At 38.3% G+C, this 19,587-nt stretch overlaps 1 protein-coding gene across 1 annotated transcript in view; it reads right to left on the reverse strand.

The window, feature by feature from the left end:
• Positions 1-4,531: 4,531 nt before the first annotated feature.
• mep1bb (meprin A subunit beta b) overlaps positions 4,532-19,587 on the reverse strand; it is a gene marked incomplete at its 5' end in the record, with an annotated part of 29,173 nt that continues 14,117 nt past the window's right edge. Inside the window, 5 exons of the mRNA XM_081373823.1 lie at positions 4,532-4,844; positions 8,654-8,894; positions 10,200-10,379; positions 13,465-13,932; positions 18,615-18,830. Of these exons, the coding sequence (XP_081229949.1) occupies positions 4,553-4,844; positions 8,654-8,894; positions 10,200-10,379; positions 13,465-13,932; positions 18,615-18,830 (1,397 nt within the window). The 3' untranslated portion in view covers positions 4,532-4,552. The remainder of the gene's footprint in view (positions 4,845-8,653; positions 8,895-10,199; positions 10,380-13,464; positions 13,933-18,614; positions 18,831-19,587) is intronic.

Here is a 19,587-nt window from a genome sequence, read left to right on the forward strand (position 1 = left end):
AAAGGGGAAAAATGTACTGTAATTACTGTAAACGTAACATCATGTAACAGAAACTACAGTGAATTCTAAACAGCAGAGAGGTGCAATTCTTGTTTTGTAAAGAAGTTTTACGAAAGAAAACATTGCGTAATGCTACCCGTTGTCAGTGTTTTTATGTCATTGTTTTTTGAGTGACAACTTTTGCTAGTGTTATAGAAGAATGAGTTGATTTGAGACACGTGTGTATGAAGTGTTTTGGTAGTTTTAGTGCATTTTGAATGTGAAATGAACTGCTCTGCCAAGTTAAAAGTTGGTTAGGAGAACTGTGTGAAGAGTTTTGAAAAATTATTGAGAAATGTGTCCTGGTGATTGTAAAAACTGTAATATATAGAGGTAAGTACGTTAAAAAAATAATTTGTTTGTCTAAATCAAGGGTCTTCAACCGGGGGTCTGCACCGGTATGGCAGGGGGTCCACCAATGTTTGTTGATCTCTTTGACGCAATGGCCCATCAGAGGTGTTTAAGTTAAAATCCACTTACCGCTCAAAACGCCAAAGTTTTCGCCAAAGTTCTGCACACTCGCGAATCCTCAATAGCAAACACAGACATGATTTGCAAAAAAGAGATACATTTTGCAGTGTAGACAACTTCATTGATTTTAATGGAACTTTGTGAGATCGCGAACTGAGATGAGTGACAGCTTTCTAGTGATTGTGAAGGGAGTGCTCTTTGCACGCTTTCGAAGCTATAGCCTCTATAATCCATTGAATTTAAGTTTTGTTTTTCATGCTGCTAAGAGTAACATCGGTCAATTACACGCTGACATCTACATATAAATGCGGGATACGCGCTCGAAATTGCAGTTGACAGTGTACTAAATGCAGACTAATAGAAAAATATTTGTATCAATATATTTTTGATATTCCATTAAATTTTTAATTGTCCATCTGACAGTAAAATTAAAATGCTATTATTATTTTTTTTATAAACTTGAATCCAAAGTTCAAGTAAATGTTTAATTGTCCATCTGACTACACTAGTAAAATCAAAATGTATGGATCTGCAAATCCTTTAAAATAACAACTGTGAATGACTAATGAATTGTGATTTTTATTGTAACGCATGCTTGTTATGATGCCTAAATCTCAATTGTAATAATAAAAAGTAATACACAGACAATGATGCATGTGCAACAACAACAATAACGTGCATAGTTCCAATCTACTGTCTTAACATAATATAACTATCATGAAATGGTTGGTTTCAATTTATATTGAAGTGCTATGTGGTTAATATGTAGCTCTGTTTGACACGTCTCTGTCACCTAAAAAAAAAGACCCCTGGTATAAATTAATAAAATTATGACACATTCATACACCATTGAATTTACTAGGTTAGTTGTACTGATGAGTAAAAATGTTAAACTTAAATGAGATCACAGCAATTTCATTAGATTTTTATTTTATTTTTTTTTTGTGTGAATATTCCCTCAACAACTCACAATTGTTGATCCAATCAATGACGCTGGTCAAATTGGTGCCCTACATAGAGTAACAAGGACAGTTACCCAGACGGCAACATAGTGTCGGCCTAGATCCGGCCAACATCTGGAACAAGTGGAATCTACATGTACCAGATGTGGGCCAGATCTGTGTGTTTGTTTAATGTTTATACGTTGGACATTAAAAAGAGTTTCTGGAGGTATGTTGAAGTTTTTGAAGCATGAAGTTAATGCCCGTGTCATCTAAAGTTTTATATTGGTCTAATCAGAAACCATTCTTGTTTAAAATGCTTTTGTTCAGATTGTCTAATAGCAAACAACACTCCCCATAGAGAAAATATATACAAACAACAACAGCAAAATACAGTTTTGTTTAACTAGTATTTAGGCTTGACACAAGAGTGCTGATGTGCAGAACAGACATAGGCCTATCTTAAGTGAAAAATCAAGGTTCATATTTAGCTTTTGTTTATAGTGAAATGAATTCATAAAAACCCAAAAAAGTAATAATGGCCAACATTTTAGCTAATGTCTAAAGAAAATACACCGAGAAAATGGAAAAACACACGCAGGTTGTCTGATTTACTTATTCTTTTCTTCTAAACTTGATTGATTTCAATTAATGTCATTCTCTAAAATGTGCAATCTCCTTGATATTAAATTATGTACTTAATTGAATTATACACTGAATTTGGTCACTTAATAATAGCTTAATTCATTGAAGGTACGTGGAAACATTGTTTGTTACTGATGTGCATGGTTAAATTATGTAATAAACACTTTTCAGTTTATTTTCTTGATTATACTTTGTATGAATGTAATTCTTTGTCTTTAATTTTTTATTTTTTTTTATTAATATTACATAGCAATTTAAAGGTGCATTAAGCAAGATTCTGAGTTTTTGCAGAACTATGCCACCTCTGGCGGCAAGCGAAACTGCAGCCAGAGATGTGCACGCTCACTAGACAAAAGTTTTCTTTTTTTTATCTTACGTGGAGTTTGCGTTGGTGTTTGAAATGAACTACAAGCAGGTCTCTTACAATCCATTTTCTATGGAGAATGCCGGCGAATACACAAACCTGCCAGATATAGCTATGCGTGCCGTGAACGCGCATGACGTCACGCCCAGTCTAAAATTCCGGCCCGAATCCCTCTTATTTATTTTACTTTACAGGATTAGAGACAATCTCAGTGATCAGAGAAGGGCTCATTCAGCCCATCAGGCAATTGTTTAAGCATGTATGGGTTAGAAAACGGGTATTTTTAACATGAAAAGTTGCTTAATGCACCTTTTAGGTTTGAACCAATATAATTTGAGAACTAATACATTTGGCTGTAACAAATTATAATTTATTTTTTGGTGCATAATATGATGTGTTTTCCCTCTACTCTTTGGTAACCACAAAAACATCAAAATAACAGAAACTCTTTTAAATGGCAAACATAATTGTACATTAAAAACTAACAGGTTTTCCCCTTTACTCAATAACACATAAAATAATCATTTATAACATAATTTAACATTTATTTTTAATTCCGCTCTACTCAAAGCATGCTGAAATCCACTGCCCAATTTTTAACAAAAATGATTCATGTGATCAAACACAAATGGACCAAGTTTAGCTCATTTCAGTGAAAAAGTAGCAAAATCTGTTTTTTATTTATTTATTTTTTATTATTATTTTTAGCCAATATGAATAAGACATTCTTAGGTTGAACATGGATGATGGATTGTAACACTTTCAATTAATCAACTAGCTGATGATTCGTGTCTCTTTCTGAGAGATGATGATGATGACTTTATTTTAAGGTGGCGTCGTTACACGTTACTAACAGTAAATTGTGCATAATTACAAGTAACTAAACCTAAACCAAACCCTAACCGTAACTCTTTAGTAAGTACATGGAGTTAATTAATATTGCTCAGTACTTATTTGAGTAAGTACAATGTATCAACTTAAAATAAAGTGTAACCAAAACTTCTCTCAATGGAACAGATGTGAAACATCTTCAACTTTAGTTGTTCTCTTTTATTTGGAAAACCACAATTAAACCTCAAAGAAAAACTCTGACAGGAAGAATTAATACGGTCTTATTGTCAATCAACCAGGTTTCTTGGATTTCGAAATGTGTTTCCAATAGTGACTTACCGTGGTTCTTTATCAGAGGTTTTATTATAAGTGTGTTCATGCATGTTATGACATTCAGACAGTGAACAGATGCTTTTTGGGGCCAATGAACAAACCACGTCTTGTCCTATTAATTACATCAACTAATCAATTATAAAAGCATTTTTCATGAATCATTCTCATAGCATTATTGTGTAAGACACACATTAAGGCCCGTTCACACCAAGGACGATAACTATACTGATAATGATGTAGTTCTAAAAGCAGCCTGAATCATAATCATACACTGTTTGTTCGTTGGCCAGAGGAGAACTGAGCGACAGTCTAGTTTCTCCCAAGGTTTTTTCCTCCATTCTGTCACTGATGGAGTTTTGGTTCCTTGCCACTGTCGCCTCTGGCTTGCTTAGTTGGGGAAACTTAATATTCAACGATTTTATTGATCTGACTGCACTGACATTGTTGTATGAGAGCTGAACTGAGCTGGACGATGACATCTTTTTTGTAGAAGTGCTTTATAGATGAAATAAACTAATTTAATAATTAATGATCTTTACAGTGGAACTGAATCAACACTGAACTAACTTTATCTGAACAGCCGAAATGCATCGTTCTCATGTTATCTCTGTAAAGCTGCATTGAAAAAATCTTTGTAAATTGTAAAAAAGCGCTATTAAAAATCTTGACTTAATTAACTCGACTTAAAAATCACTTTAAGGATCAGAGTCCACACCACAACTATAACAGCATTTTCCTGCTGATGAACGATAAAAACATTGACAGCCATTCAGAATCCTTCGTGATTTAGAGAGCTTGAGCATTTAAAGCGGAAGGTGACAAAACTGCAGCGTACGCCGACGTCGTCCGCTAATGCGGTTATGGTCACAGTTATCTGTATAGTCTTCTGTGTTGGTGTGAATGGGCCTTTAGAGAAAACATCAGATCCTCATGCTTTGAACGAGTGCATGTTTTTAATGGTGATTCCCTCTCCATTTAGCCGTGCTTTTCTCTGGTGCTTCTTCACACAGACCACGCTGACTACCGTCACGATCAGCATGACGGCAAACACCACGACAGACGCCAGTACTGCGGTGATGATGTTGTTTTGGGCAGAGCTCTTAAACTGGCATCTGTCGCCGTAATGCCACCAGTCGTTACCCACCGCGCACCTGCAGGGAGACACAACACACACAAGCTGCTCGTGACAACAAAAACATCTTCTGTAACTTAAGACTAAACTAATCATGACATAAACACTCATCCCTTTTTCAATTATCCAGGTCATAATGCGATTATAATGAGATTTAGGCAATATTGCATTTAAACTTGCACTTAAACTTGCATTTAAACTACCTCATGTAAACCCAATACTTTGATCAAATTGATGTGATTGAACTCATAATCGTAAATATGTGGCGTATGCTGATTTTAATTGCAAAAAAACACAATAAGCATGTAAATATTTAATTGCATCTATTCCGCTCTGACCAAAGTGTGCACATGCTTCTGGTACATGGATGATGTTGTGATGCACAGATTCTTTAGAGTTCATGTTGTCAAACTGGGCTTGACATTAACTTTTTTGCTCACCAGCCACTGTGGCTAGTGGTTTTCCATAGTTGCTAGCCAATTGTGACATTAATACCATGGGGGGTAAACTGTCATATAGATATTTTTATTATCTCATAATTTGGCAACAGGTTTATTAGGCTACTGTCACTTTAAGACCTGACTCATGGATTCATTATACTGTTACACATGCAATTTCTTAGCCTTAAAACACAATTGAATGTGTTTATTTGAATACTCGCCATGTCCAATGTGTGTATTTGACTGTTTAAGCGCAATAAGCAGTGAAAAATAATTAAATTTAGTACTGAGAGGCAGCTTTATGTTCTCACACTTTGGGTGCAGGAATGAGTCAATTAATGCACAATACGCGCAATCCCACACTGAAATTCCAGCGCTGTAACACCAACAATATCCATCCGGAGCAAATGAAATGAGTGAGTGAGTGAGGAGAGGCGGATTTATGTGTAACTCGCTGTTGGAGAGATGAAAAAGTGCAGCTGGTATTGTGTGTCTATTCTGTGGGAAATGAGTATTGAAAGCATTCATGTATTTTTAGTATAGTCTGAGGTATAGCCTAGTCCAGCTTTCCAAACCAGTCCTGGAGACTGACTCCACTGCACATTTTATATGTCTCCCTTATTGGAAACACACGTATGAGATCCTGGGCTGCGTCCGAAATCGCATACTTCCCTGCTATATAGTAGGCAAAAAACAGTATGTGACAAAATAAGTATGTCTGAATTCATAATACTCATAAAAGAGAAGGCAAAAAGTACCCGGATCACCCACTACTTCCAACAAGATTCTGAAGTGTGCTTACGATGAACACTTTACTATCCCATGAGGCCACAGGAGAGGATTAATGAACGGCAGTGAAGCGACGTAACTGACGCTGGTAGGTCACATGATAATGACAACATTATTTTGCCAAGCACTTTTTGCCAGGGTCAATATTATCCCCACTATTTTTTTAAACATCTAATGCAAATGAAACATGTCGAGTTGACGTTCATTTGTGTTAAATAAGAGGTGATCCGGCGATGAATTGTGTTGTTTTTGAAATCATGCTGAGTGTTTGTTGCCAATGTTATCAGTGGACGAATGTTCTCTTGTGGCTCGTGCGCAGGCTTCACACAGATGAGTGCGTCAATCTATCGCCTAATGCCGCTGTGGAGACTCTATACTACGGTGGCCCAGTAGTGCACGACACACCAAAATTAAAAAAGCCAACATAAGTTCACAACACAACGAAATTTAAAAAGCATACACAAGTTCACAGCACAACAAAATTTAAAAAGCATACATAAGTTCACAACACAACGACATTAACGTGGTAACGCGTCAAAGCATTCTAGAGTATAAATATACAGCTACAGTGCATGTAGGTGATTTTGAATTAATAAATGTCGATATACAATTGTTAGCTACATACTGTTAAAACTAATCGTGGTGTTGATATATTTTTTAGACTGCTGACTCCATAGAACAGTGGCAAGGAATACTAACTTCCATCGTGCTCCGAGAGCCCGATATTTCGTTGTGTTGTACATTTTACGTTGTGTTGTGGATTAATGTCGTGTTGTGAACTTATGTATGCTTTTTAAATTTCGTTGTGTTGTGCACTACTGGGCCACCGTACTATTCTTTCCGGTGAAATCACAAAACAAAATGCACACAACATGGACATGACTGCTTTCAATATACAATCATATCTTGTTGAACATCTTTGATCTTAATGAGGAAAAACGCTCTGAAACGTCTACCAGAAGTTCCACCACCAGACATTAGTGAATACAAATACTGATAGCGTGTCTATATATTCATTCACTAATGTAAAGAATCTCGGGACTAATGATATGTTGTGATATAGTAAATGTAAGAATGAAACTCACGTTAAACATGAAATGTCAATACATTAAACAAAATGTACAAATGAAATTGATTTCTGGATGTTGTAATGTTACTTTTTCTACAATTGTTTTTGTACATATCTAATATAGCATTGTATTAGCAACAACGCATTCCCCTGGAACCCCCCCAACCAACACCCCCCACCCCCCGGATGTTTCGGATGCAGGAGTGTTAAACACACTTCCTTGAGGGCCACTGTCCAGCAGAGTTCAGCTCCAATGCTACACACCTGAACCAGCTAATCGAGGTCTTCAGGATTACTAGAAACGCGATTAGAAATTCAATTAGAACTACAAACACAAAAATGTATTAAAAAAATACAAACATGATGGATGTGTCCGATGATTGAGTAGAAAGGTTTAGATAAAGGGGTTTGAGTGATTAATAATCAGTATCTAACCCAGTGGTTCCCAATCCTGGTCCTGGGGACCCACAGCTCTGCACAGTTTGTATGTCTCCCTCATTTAACACACCTGATTCAGATCATCATCTCGTTAGGAAAGAGCTCTATGAACTGAACTGGGTGTGTCAGATAAAGGAGACATATAAAATGTGCAGAGCTGTGGGTCCCCAGGACCAGGATTGGGAACCACTGATCTTACCTGACGAAAAGTTATGTATTCAATGCTATTCACATTATATTTCATCTGCAACAGATTGGTGGACTTTTGTAAAAATACTTTTGGTCATTAACTTTAAAATGCATCATTATGCAAATTGCAAACACATGGGGAGAGTCTCTGCATGCAAGACCCATGACTGGCAGATCACCGTGCTGCTACATTTCTCTCCGAAACGGTAGGAAATTAAATTGAATGTGGAGGATTTGAACTTTGACAAGATGATTGACAGGGCAGTTTAAACGACGACAGGATATAACTAAGATGAAATTATGACAAAGTAGTTTGTCCAAAAGCTTGCCTACTCTTGTGCTACACACTCAAAAGAATGTACTTTTTCTTAAAAGCAGTACATAATTTTAGGCCATAGTATAAGTATATCAATTGAGACGCAGCGATATAAACTGTGCATTGGTAACAGAATCACTGCAACAGATCTGAGCACTGAGATCTATTTTGCAATCAACTGCAAATACATTGTTTTATTCTTACAATCACATACTTGCTTTATACTATCAATAAAATAATTAATAATAACATTTCAAATAATAGCTTTATATTGTTATTTTACTTAATTTGCAGCGCTTCATGGGTTGTGTAGTTTAGTGTCTCATTTATCTTTTAGTTTTTTTTTATACAGACAATCAAATACTTTATAATTAAATAGGCTACTTCATAAAAATATCGATATTATACTTTATAATAGCTACTGTCATTTTTTATTTTAGTGTCTTTTTGTCTGATTTATTTAAACCTTTTTTTCATGTTTTGTTTTGAGAGCTGGTTGGTTTCATTCATGGCTTACACTCTTTAGTGTAGAATTTTTGGAAAACCCAATGGAATACTTCCAAGAACCAAAGTGGTTGGTCATGGCTCCACTTTAAAACTGTACCACACACTAATCAATGTTAAAAAAAACTGTGAACTGGCCTCTCATGTATTACCTGCACATCGCCTCTCCTGCGTTGTTCAGCACACACACTCCATCATTTTCACATTGCACTGACACACATGGGTTGTGAGGTGTAGTGGTGGTGGTGGTGGCAGATGTAGGGGAGGTCGCAGTAGTTGTGCTGGTTGACGTGTTGTTGTTTGGATTTGTTGGACCGGGTGTTCCAGGAGTTGAGTTTGTTGGAGTCATGGTTGTGGAAGGGAAGGGCTGTGAAGCAACCAAATGAGAGATATCTACAAGAACACAAACAGATGGACAAATGTAAGCACACAAGTAACATAGCATCCAGTTGACCTCCATTGAGGTCTTACCCCATTGACTTCCACAGTAGGAAAAAAAATACTATGGAAGTCAGTGGGGTACATCAACTTTGATTACCGACATTCTTCACAAAAAAATCTTCTTTTTTGTTTAGCAGAAGAAAGAAACTCATACAGGTATGGAACAACTTGAGGGTGAGTAAATGATGACAGAATTTTCATTCTGAAGTGAACTATTAGCCCATCCAAGTTAGTGCACACACATTAGGAGTAGTGAACACACACACTGTGGGCAGCCATTATGCTATGGCGCCCAGGGAGCGATTGGGGGTTAAGTGCCTTGCTCAAGGGTACATTAGTCATTTTCTGCCGGTGTTGAGAATTTTGGGGTATTTTGTATTTTGTTTATGTAAATTGTAGGGTTGTTGATGTCACTAACCCGGGAAGAATGTTGTGTAGGCCCAACCAGTCGTTTGTTGTAGTCCTTAAATAGTGATTTCTTTAAAAGCAAATATCTCCCTTTGCTTTGAACTTTGAGCGTTGTAACTTTGCAGATGTTGTTTATGCTCAAACAGCAACATTTCACACTAACTAAACTAAAAAAAGTGAAATCAAGGAGTTTAAAAGACTGGTTTAGTCTTTCTATATCATTTCTATGTACGGCATTTCTGTTTGCCCGTGTCTTGGCTTTCAATTATTTTCCAGTTGTTTTGGATTTCTCTGTTCGCCTGTACCTTGGACTTTGTCATTGTTTGGACTGTTGACCCTGTGCTTTTGACCTTTTGCCTGTATGGATTTTCGATTCTGGATTTCCCTTTTATTAAACGACTGCATTTGGATCCTCAACCCTGTCATAGCAGTTTCATGACAATTAGGTTCCCATTATGGGATAATTTTATGGATTTAGTTTTAATGAATTATTTAGTTTTGATTATTTATTTTATTTTGATTACATTGTTTGTATTAAAAAGCTTGTAAACATACAAACATTTATAACAAAAAAAAACTTTAAACATGAAAGTATATGCAATAATTTACAACATTTCTCTTTATATGCAACCTTTTTGGCGTAAAGTGTTCTTTAAAATTGACTGAGTCTATACAGAACCCAATTGAACCTTTTATTTTAAGAGTGTGGGTTTAGATCGAAATGAGAGTAAGTAAACGAGATTTCATTCTATTCCTTTGTGCACTTAAAGTCTTTTTGAATACATTATCAGCTAATGAGAAATAAGTCCCACTGAGTTGTGAAATGGCCCTGTGTTTCTCAGTGCTCACCTTCCAGTGTAAGAAGGAAGATGGCATCTCCGCCCTTGATGAAGTCTCGGCTCAGGGCTCTGGCCTGGGTGAGGTAAACAGGGGTCCCGGCACCTGGACCACGGAAGTACTCTGTCCCGTCGTCTTCTGTTACTTTCATCCCAACTTTACGTGGATCATCCCAGAAGAAATCTTCAGTCCCTAAAGAGGAAATTTGAACAAAACAGTGATGATTCTGGGTTTCTCCAAAGGATTCGGTCAGATATAAATGCATCAATCTGATAATCTACACCTTGGGATCAAGAGAGCTCCAAATTAAGACATCCATCCCCTTTTCAGTGACCAAATTGAACAGAGTAAAATGTTTTGAATTAACTTGTAGTTGAATTTTAAAATGGACTAAAACGTCTTTTTAGTTGTTATACAGTATAGTGTCTCAGTCCACATTATATTCACACTGCTGTTTTAGGAAGCCAAACAATTTTATATAATAATAATAATAATTTTATATTAAGACACTAATATGTTACTATTTTAATACAACAGCACTGTAAAATAAATGTAAATACGAAAGAATTATTTTATCATAAGTATATTAATATTTTTTCTTTACATTACAGCAGTAAAATTACAATACTGTTATTTTTTTCTTTACTTGCTAGAGTTTAACCTTCAAGCTTTTATTTTACCACAAAATGTAAAGCAACCTTGAGCTACGGAAAGGAGCTATATAAATAAAACAACTTTTTCTTAGTAAAATGCTGTAATCATCTGTCTAGAAAAATGTTGGATATAATGCGAATGTGAAAATAATGCGTAACTGGTGCCCGTTGCTTTCCCAAATGCAAGTTAAACTCACAGCACGTGCAGAGATGGAGTTCACTGTAAACTTAGCCACTCTGATAACACTGGATCATGAGCTGATCGCGTGAGCAAAGTGCACACTTTACTTTAAAACATGCAGTGCAACAGACTTCAGTCATGTGAAAAATAAAGTACACCCTCTTTAAATTTTATGGTTTTACGTAAAAGCACATAATAAAAACACATTACATGTTACACCGTGTCAATTTATTTGACAAAAATAAAGCCAAAATGGAGAAGCCATGTGTGAAAAGCTAAATACACCACATGATTCAATAGCCTGCAGAACCACCTTTAGCAGCAATAACTAAAAGTAATCATTTTCTGTATGACTTTATCAGTCTCTCACATCATTGTTGAGGAATTTGTCCCACATTTCTCTGTTGATTCAGTTCATTGAGGTTTGTGGGCATCTGTTTATGCACAGCTCTGTTAAGGTCCCGCCACAGCATTTCAATCGGGTTGAGACCTGGACTCTGATTGGGCCAGTGCAAGGATGGCCCAGTGCAACAACTTGATTATTTTCTTTTCAGCCATTCTGTTGTAGATTTGCTGGTGTGCTTGTAATCATTGTCCTGTTGCATGACCCAATTTCGGCCAAGCTTTAGCTGTCGGACAGATGGCCTCACATTTTGGTAGGCTATATACTACAGAGGAGTTCATGGTCGACTCAATGAGTGCAAGTTGCCCAGGTCCTGTGGTTGCAAAACAAGCTCAAATCATCACACCTCCACCAGCATGATGGACAGTTGCTATGAGGTGTTCGTGCTGATATGCTGTGTTTGTTTTTTCCCAAACGTGAAGCTTTGTGGCCAAACATATCCACTTTGATCTTGTCTGTCCAAAGAACATTGTTCCAGGGGTCTTGTGGTTTGTTCAGATGCAACTTCGCAAACCTAAGACGTACTGCCATGTTCTTTTCAGAGAGAAGATTATTTCTCCTGGCAACCCTTCCAAACTTGTCGAGTCTTTTTCTAATTGAACTATCATGAACTTTAACATTTAACATGTTTATGGAAGCCTGTAGATTATGAGGTGTAGCTCTTGGGCTTTTTGCAGTTTCTTTGAGCATTGCATGGTCTGATCTTTAGGTGAATTTGCTGGGATGTCCACTCCTGGGAAGATTGGCAATTGTCTTAATCTTCCTAACTGTAGAATGATGGACTTCAAATTGTTTGGAAATAGCCTTTTTAACCCTTCCCAGTTTGATGGGCAGCAACAATTGTTTCTCTAAGATTATTGCTGATGTCTTTCTTCCATGGCATTGTGTTAACACACACCTGAGAGCTCCAGACCTGCAAACTTCCAAAACCTCTGCTTTTATAGAGGTGATCACATTTGTTGATGATCGATCAATCAATTCGGCATTTGATTAGCAGCGTCTGAATGCTACTTACTCTCATAATTCCTATGGAAGCAGTAAGGGTGTACTTAGTTTTTCACACATGGTTCTCCATTTTGACCTATTTTTTGTTAAATAAATAATGACACAGTGTAATATGTCATGTGTTGTTATTCATCCGAGGTTGTATTTACCTAATTTTAAGACCTGCTAGGGACCAGATGATTTTTTATTATGTCCTGAATGTAAAACCATAGAATTCAAAAAAGATGTACTTTCTTTCTCAAATGACTGTATATACTTATTTCAACTAGAGGTCAATTGGATGAGCCCTCTGCACAGATTCCTATGGACAGCTATGAACGTTTCATGTCAGGACCAGCTGGAATCTAAACTCATCGTGCTACTGGCTAAACGGCAACTCTACAGTACATGCATGTTTCAACCTGCCGGACAGACTACAAATTTTCCTTCCCACCTAATGCCTGTGTGACGAACCGTATGTTCATCTAGGCCAGAGCAGATCAAGTCTCCTGACTGACCCTGTTTCTCCATTTCTTTTTCTCAATTTCTGTCACCTGATGGAGTTTGGGTTCCTTGCCACTGTTGTTTTTGGCTTGCTTAGTTGGTGAGACTTAATATTCAGTGATATTATTGATTTGACTGACACTATTGAGTTGAATTCACTATTGTCTTGCTACAGCTGCTTTACAGTAGAATTTGAACTTCTCTCATATTTAATTAAGTTTGTATCATTAGCTTTTTTAATTATAATTGTGAAACTGCTTTGAAACAATTTCTATTGTATAAAGCGCTATAGATGACTTGACTTCATTTGATTAAATCTTTTGATTTGATAAGGGCACTAAGCCACAAGGCACTTTTGATTTTGGTTCATCTGAGCCAAACACAATATTTGAGATCTTTTATGTTATTATGGGGAGTGTAAATACAATTGTCAGTTCATTATGACACTGTGGTGGGACACTGTGGTTAGTGAAACTAAATTTGGCATGTAAACATTTCAGAAATCTAGCAGGACATGATGGGAATCATATACCCAAATCAACAACACCTCACCTTCCACTTTCATTGTGGGGTCTGTTGTTACGCTCCTCTGGTTGGACATACGTTTGCGGATGTCTGCGTTCTGGTCCATCAGCATCATGGTCATCTGCTTCCAGCGAGCAGGCCAGACCAGACTGTCATTCACGGCATCGTCCCCGGACGTTAAGTGAGCATAAGCTCCCAGCTCGCCTGGGTATCCAGCTGTGCCATTGGGATACAAGCCCATTTGGAAGGTGTAGCCATCCTTAGATCTGAAACGTGGGCTATAAATAGCAGTGTCCATTGGCGTGTTCTCCAGAATGCTTCTGAAGTCCTTGATCATCCATACATGTTCAGGGCAAGTCGTCTCTGATAGGTTGATGTCGTCTAGTGAGAGTCCGCCTGTGTTTCCACTACCTTTAATTCCCTCAAACACCACACGGAACTTTTTGGAGACGTTCAGGCTCACATGGTGGATTTGCCACAGGCCACTGGGAGGAGCTTTCAAATAAAAGACATAAAAGAGTCACTGTTAATGAATAAAGCAGTTGGTTGTGCTGTTAATTCAGTCAACCTAGTGTTCCAGTGGTTATCTAGCAACAACTACCCTGTACAGATGTTACTGCATAGCACTCATAGAGCCCAACTATTATCCTTGTACCTGCTAGTGGAAGGACAAATCCAATCTATCTGATTCACAACATTTTTTTCTCCTAAATATATTTCTTAGTTAGTATCTGTTTTATAAAAGCAACAAGTCACTTTTCTTGTGCTGTTCTTTCTGTTGAGAAGCTCCTGTGTATTCAGGACCAATGGACCCTTTTCACAGACACTGATGATACATTTCCACAGTTATTAAAAAAAGTTCTGTACACTACATGCATTCATTACACTATACTCATTCATATATGTGTTATACTGGCTTAGCATTGAATTACAGAAAACTTGTTAATACTGCTTCCTGGGTGTTTCTAATACAGCTGCAAACTTGACATATTTCTGTATTATGGCCAATGTAATCAATCTCATTCTCGCAAAATTTCCCTCCTTTTTTGCAAAGTCATCCAGCTATAGTGGATTGTTTCTTTACAAATACAAAAGTTAAATATAGTTCCCATTCACAACTATAGTTTGTGAAAACGATGCATCAGCTGGTTAGATACCCATTTAAAAGTAGATGTTTTTTCTGATTAAAATAAATAAGGAAATCTCTAAAAGCGTGAAATTTACTTTGATTTTCCCATCTCCTTGTAATGATGCCACAACACACAAATTATTAGAGGTCATGGCCCGTGCCACAGCTAGATTAGGATTAAGGTTGGATGAGCGCTTCAGGGCAGGCCATGGCCAAGCATATCAGCAGGTCAGGCTGGTGGATCCCTGCACACATTTCCTCTGTCGGGCCAGTGCGAGCCAGGGCTAACAACATGCCAGGTTGGGCCAATAGCCTTGGACCTTGAGCCAGTGACAGTAATTTATTAATTTGTGTCAGGAGTGCACATCAATTATGTTGAATAAAACTGGTCTGTACCATTTTACATAAATAGAGAACCTGTTCAGTCGCAACTGCTTCTTTTAAGTCCAAAGGCTTACACATTTAGAAAAATATTGATAAAATATCATATGTTTGTTAAATTTCTTTAGAAAGTGTGAGCATTTCTACTAATTTCCCCCCACGATATTATGTGATCTGGCAAGGTTTGAGCAATCTCTCCCATGTCACTATAATGTTATCCTTTCAGCCAGAGCAACAGAGGGAGCTCATGAGAAGAATACAGGAGTTGTATATGAGTTAATATCTAATTTCTATCATGACAACTCTCGGGAGATTACAAATCTCTGGTAATAGAGATTGGCATGGTAATGTATATGCAATGTTAATGTATTTGGTCTTGGCGGAAAAGATGTGCTACGCTGCTGCTGCTGCAGAGCAAATACCGAGACTTACTACTGCCAATACATTCACAAACATTGCTGTGAGCAGGTAAGACATGCTGCTGCTGCTGCTGCACATATAACATACATGAATTAAACGCTCATTTATTGCTGATGCAATAGCAACCAATCAGCTGTGCCATGTAGATAATGGGATCGCTACCAAATGAGTCAGAGACTTATCAGCCTGCCCCATCTAGAGTTTAATGCCAGAAATGGGAGCTCCAGCGCAAGTTCCACCGGAAAGTCACGTCATTCATTAACCACAGATCTAGCCAATCATCACTCAACATATGGAGGATATAAGTCCGGTTATAACCCATTACTACGTTCGCAGATACTGACGCCGGCATATTTTAGGTATATTTTTTCCTCATATGGTGACCACAGTCCCCATGGGTTCACAATCGGAAGTTATTTCAAACACTTGCTGGTGTCTGAAAGTGAGTTTTGAGCTGAAAATTGTTTTAAATTTCTTAAATGCTAAGGGTTAGCTGGTAGCCTGATATGATAACATTGGAAAAGAACAGCAGTGTTGACACCACCTTTGTTCATGACCACTCCCCAAGTCCCAGTTGGCCCGCTTTGGACCAAGGTATTCAGCGGGCCAAAAACCACTGGCCATTGGCCTAGAGGAAGCCCTGGCATGCACTAGCACGCTCACTTTTGGCCCGACAGTGGAAACACTGCTAAAGGCAGTGTTGCAGGCTGACCTCCTGAAGGAACTGGATAATGGGCAGAGATTGTCGCTTGAACTGCGCCGTACTGCGGATTTGTCTCTCCAGGCAACTAAACTGACATCTGCTGCCATTGGCTGCTTTATGGTGACTATGGTGTTTTCATAGAGGCATCTCAGATTCAGTCTGTTGGGGAACAAGGAGAGGGAGAAATCTTCTCTCCTTGATGCCACGTTATCACCCTCTGGACTTTTCAACACTGCCGTTGAACAGTGGTGGGAAACTTCAGAGAGGCGTAGGTGCAGTCGGAGGCATTGAGGCGATATATCCCTGACTCGGCCAGGTCCCCTCTCCTTCTGTTAAAAATCCAGGGGCTAGGGACAAAGGTGGCACGTTGACGAGACAAGGAGCCAAGATTTGAGGGAGGTACAAATTGACAACAGTCTAAAAGACTGGTTAAAAAGGATTAAAAAAGTAAATATATAATTCATCACCTTCCCCCCACCTCCACCATTTCCCTTCTACCTTACCTTCCCTAACCCTCAGAGGACGGTGTTGGGGCACAGTAGGTTGTTTGAAGCAGAATCATTTACGAAAACATATTATATTCGCTTTTGCATTCTGGCTTTTTAGGGACTAGCTAGATCGTTTGTGCTTAACACATATAGGAAAATATATGAGTTTGGGGGTGGGTGTTATAAACCCAGGGCTGATATATTTTGCGAGTGACAAGGATAATAAAGAGACTCCTAGAGACGGGAGAGATCTTAACATGCTAGTATGAGTGAATGCCACTGGCACACACCCTGGGAGTTTTGTAAAGGCAGGAGAGCTAAGGCTCCTCCTCCTTCCTCCAGCATTAATCAGCTGATGTTGGTATATGGCTTACGAACCCCGAGTGTGCCAGTAAGAGGCAGACAGAGTAAAAAAAAGTAGCCCTGTTGCCATCTCCAGTTGGAGGTCAAAGCAGACTACAGTCTTAAAGTAGAACGTTCTTTTGTTGCTAACGCTCTGCATTTGAGGGTGTGGTTGCATGAAAAAGAATAAAGATGATCCAATCCCCTCTTTATTTGGTTTTCGGCATAGCTGAATCATTGGCCATGGTGAGATTATGTGACCCCTTCACTTTCACTTCACTATTTCAGCACAGGTGTTTAGCATTAGAAACCAGAGGATAGTAATTGCTGAGGGTCAACCGTTTATGAAAGGAGCTGTCACGGTGAGATTGCGGTTGCCTTCCTTCCGGTTTGACTGAGTTGTTAGCAATGAACTTCTGAGGCAGCAGTCTATTGAAGGAGTGGTCGCGGTGAGATGATGCGACCTCTTAACTTTTTGTTGCTTTAACTCCAGTATTATCTGAAGTGTTAGCAATGAACTGCTGAAGTTGGAGCTTATTAAAGGAGTTTTCACAGTTAGATGATGTGACCCCTTCACAATTAAGCTGCGCTTCTTATAGCTCGGCTGGAGAAACTGTTGAGAGACAACTATTTCTTAATAGGGTTGGTGGCAGAAGAACCTTACAACCCCCTCACTTTCGGCCGCTCACCCTCTATATGGAGGTTAGGTGGCAGCCTACTTAAGGAGTTGTCTCAGTGAGATGATGCAACCCCTTAAATTGTAGTTTAGGACAGGTGCCCACCCTCTCTATGGCTTGTAAAGTGCATCTATGAGCAGTGCTTAGACCGACTGAATTGTTTCTGTGGGTGCTTTCACACTGGCAGTTTAGTTTAAAACGGGGCATGGTTTGCATTCAAAATTTTAAATGTGAAAGCTGTTATGCAGAGACCATCTTGTCTTAGTTCGGCTGCACTGGAACTTTGGTGTGATTCGCATGAATGTGACAGCCGTGCGATGCAGACCAATGATGCAGGGGGCACCGGGAACAATCACGCTCGTCAATAAAGATTTTATTCTTTCCCAAGGTTGGAATTGACGAATGGGAATTATTTTGGGCATGTTCATACTGTCCCAAGTTCTCATTCTGTTTCCTCCCAAATTATTGTTGCGTTGTAAGTAGGATCTTATTCTCCCCTGTGAATGGGTTGCTAAATGGCATCTTTCAAGGCAAAAAGAGATATGTCTTGTGCACACCAGTCTGTAGAGCCACTCCCTAAGTGAAAGTGGTAAGAGCTGGAAGAATGAGAGCTATCTGGGCGGGTTCTCCAGTTTTCGTTCCTTCATTTCATCCCCCTCCTCTATAGTTAATACGGTTTTAAGTAGGGTTATGCTCCCCTGTTTAAGAGTCCCTGTTATACAAGTCGCAGGGGATGCGCCCTGTAAAGTGTTGACGTTTACCTCCAAATTTGTCAGTAGAGTTGTTATACCTAGCTCACTATGATTGTGCACAGTTCACAGCTTAGCCCTAAAAGGGAACAGGGCTACGCATGTAACCCCAGTTCCCTGAAAATGGAATGAAACACTCAAATTTCATTCAAGAAATTTAAGGTGTGAAATAAGACTAATGCAAAATAAATAAATAAAAACCTGTGTGGTGCAAATAAAAAGTCTTTGACAACAGTCACATTTAAAATAACGTCTGATATTCATTAATCCAAGGCTGAACATTTGTACCTTCAATCTGCTGAATGAGATGCAGGGTCCCGTTCGGGTTTGACATGTCGAACTCTCGCGTCCAGATCCTGAGCTGGTCACTTGCATGGCCGCTGTTGTAGAGGAAAAACTGCAGGCACTGGAATCCTCGCTTGGGGTAAAGAATCCTGCTCTCCAGCAGCGCCTTGCTCCCCTCCATCCCAACCGCTGTGCTCAAGTGCATGAAATAACCCTTTCCTGAAAACATGATGGTTATACAGATAGTATATGAATTGACAATTGCAAGGCCTTCCACGTTTCAAAAATGCTCAAGTTGAGTGATTATGAGAGGTGTTTGTAGTCAAAGTAAAGGAGTGTTTGACTGTACTGAAAACGTTTTCTGCATGTTAGAATTTTAGAGATTTTATAATTAATGTAACTAATGTATTTACCTGTTTAACCATGTAGTAAACCTGGTACCTGAAAATGTTTAAAGTGAAATTGTGCAGCAGCTGATTTTATCGTTCAACTTTTGAGTTGTTTATCATTACGTCATCACCAGATCGAAATATTACAATTGTGTCCAAACACAGTTTAATCTGAATGTCACTAACTGTAAAAGTTTAGTAGGGAGATTTGATTGGCTTGTGGGTTTAGTAAAAAAGGTTAAAAAGTAAAAAGCATGATGTTTGACTTACAAGTACAAGTTTTCTGCTTCAATAGTACTCAAATACAATTACTATTTTACAAATACGTTATTTAAATAACCTTATTTTTGCACCCTTGAAGAAGGCCTGTTTGGTATGGAAGCTTGTTTTTGCCCAAAAAAATGGTAATTGCGACTTTTTTTCTCACAAATCTGACTTTATTACTCGCAATTAAAAGTTTTTAACTCTTTGTCAGAATTGAGAGTTTAAATCTCTAAATAAAGTCATTATTGTGAGATATAAGCGAAATTACCTATTTTATTTTATTTGTTCCCTAGTGGAAAAAGCTTCCATAGTTTGGGCCATTT

Source organism: Scardinius erythrophthalmus (assembly GCF_964197995.2).
Source record: "Scardinius erythrophthalmus genome assembly, chromosome: 9".
NCBI lineage: Eukaryota > Metazoa > Chordata > Actinopteri > Cypriniformes > Leuciscidae > Scardinius > Scardinius erythrophthalmus.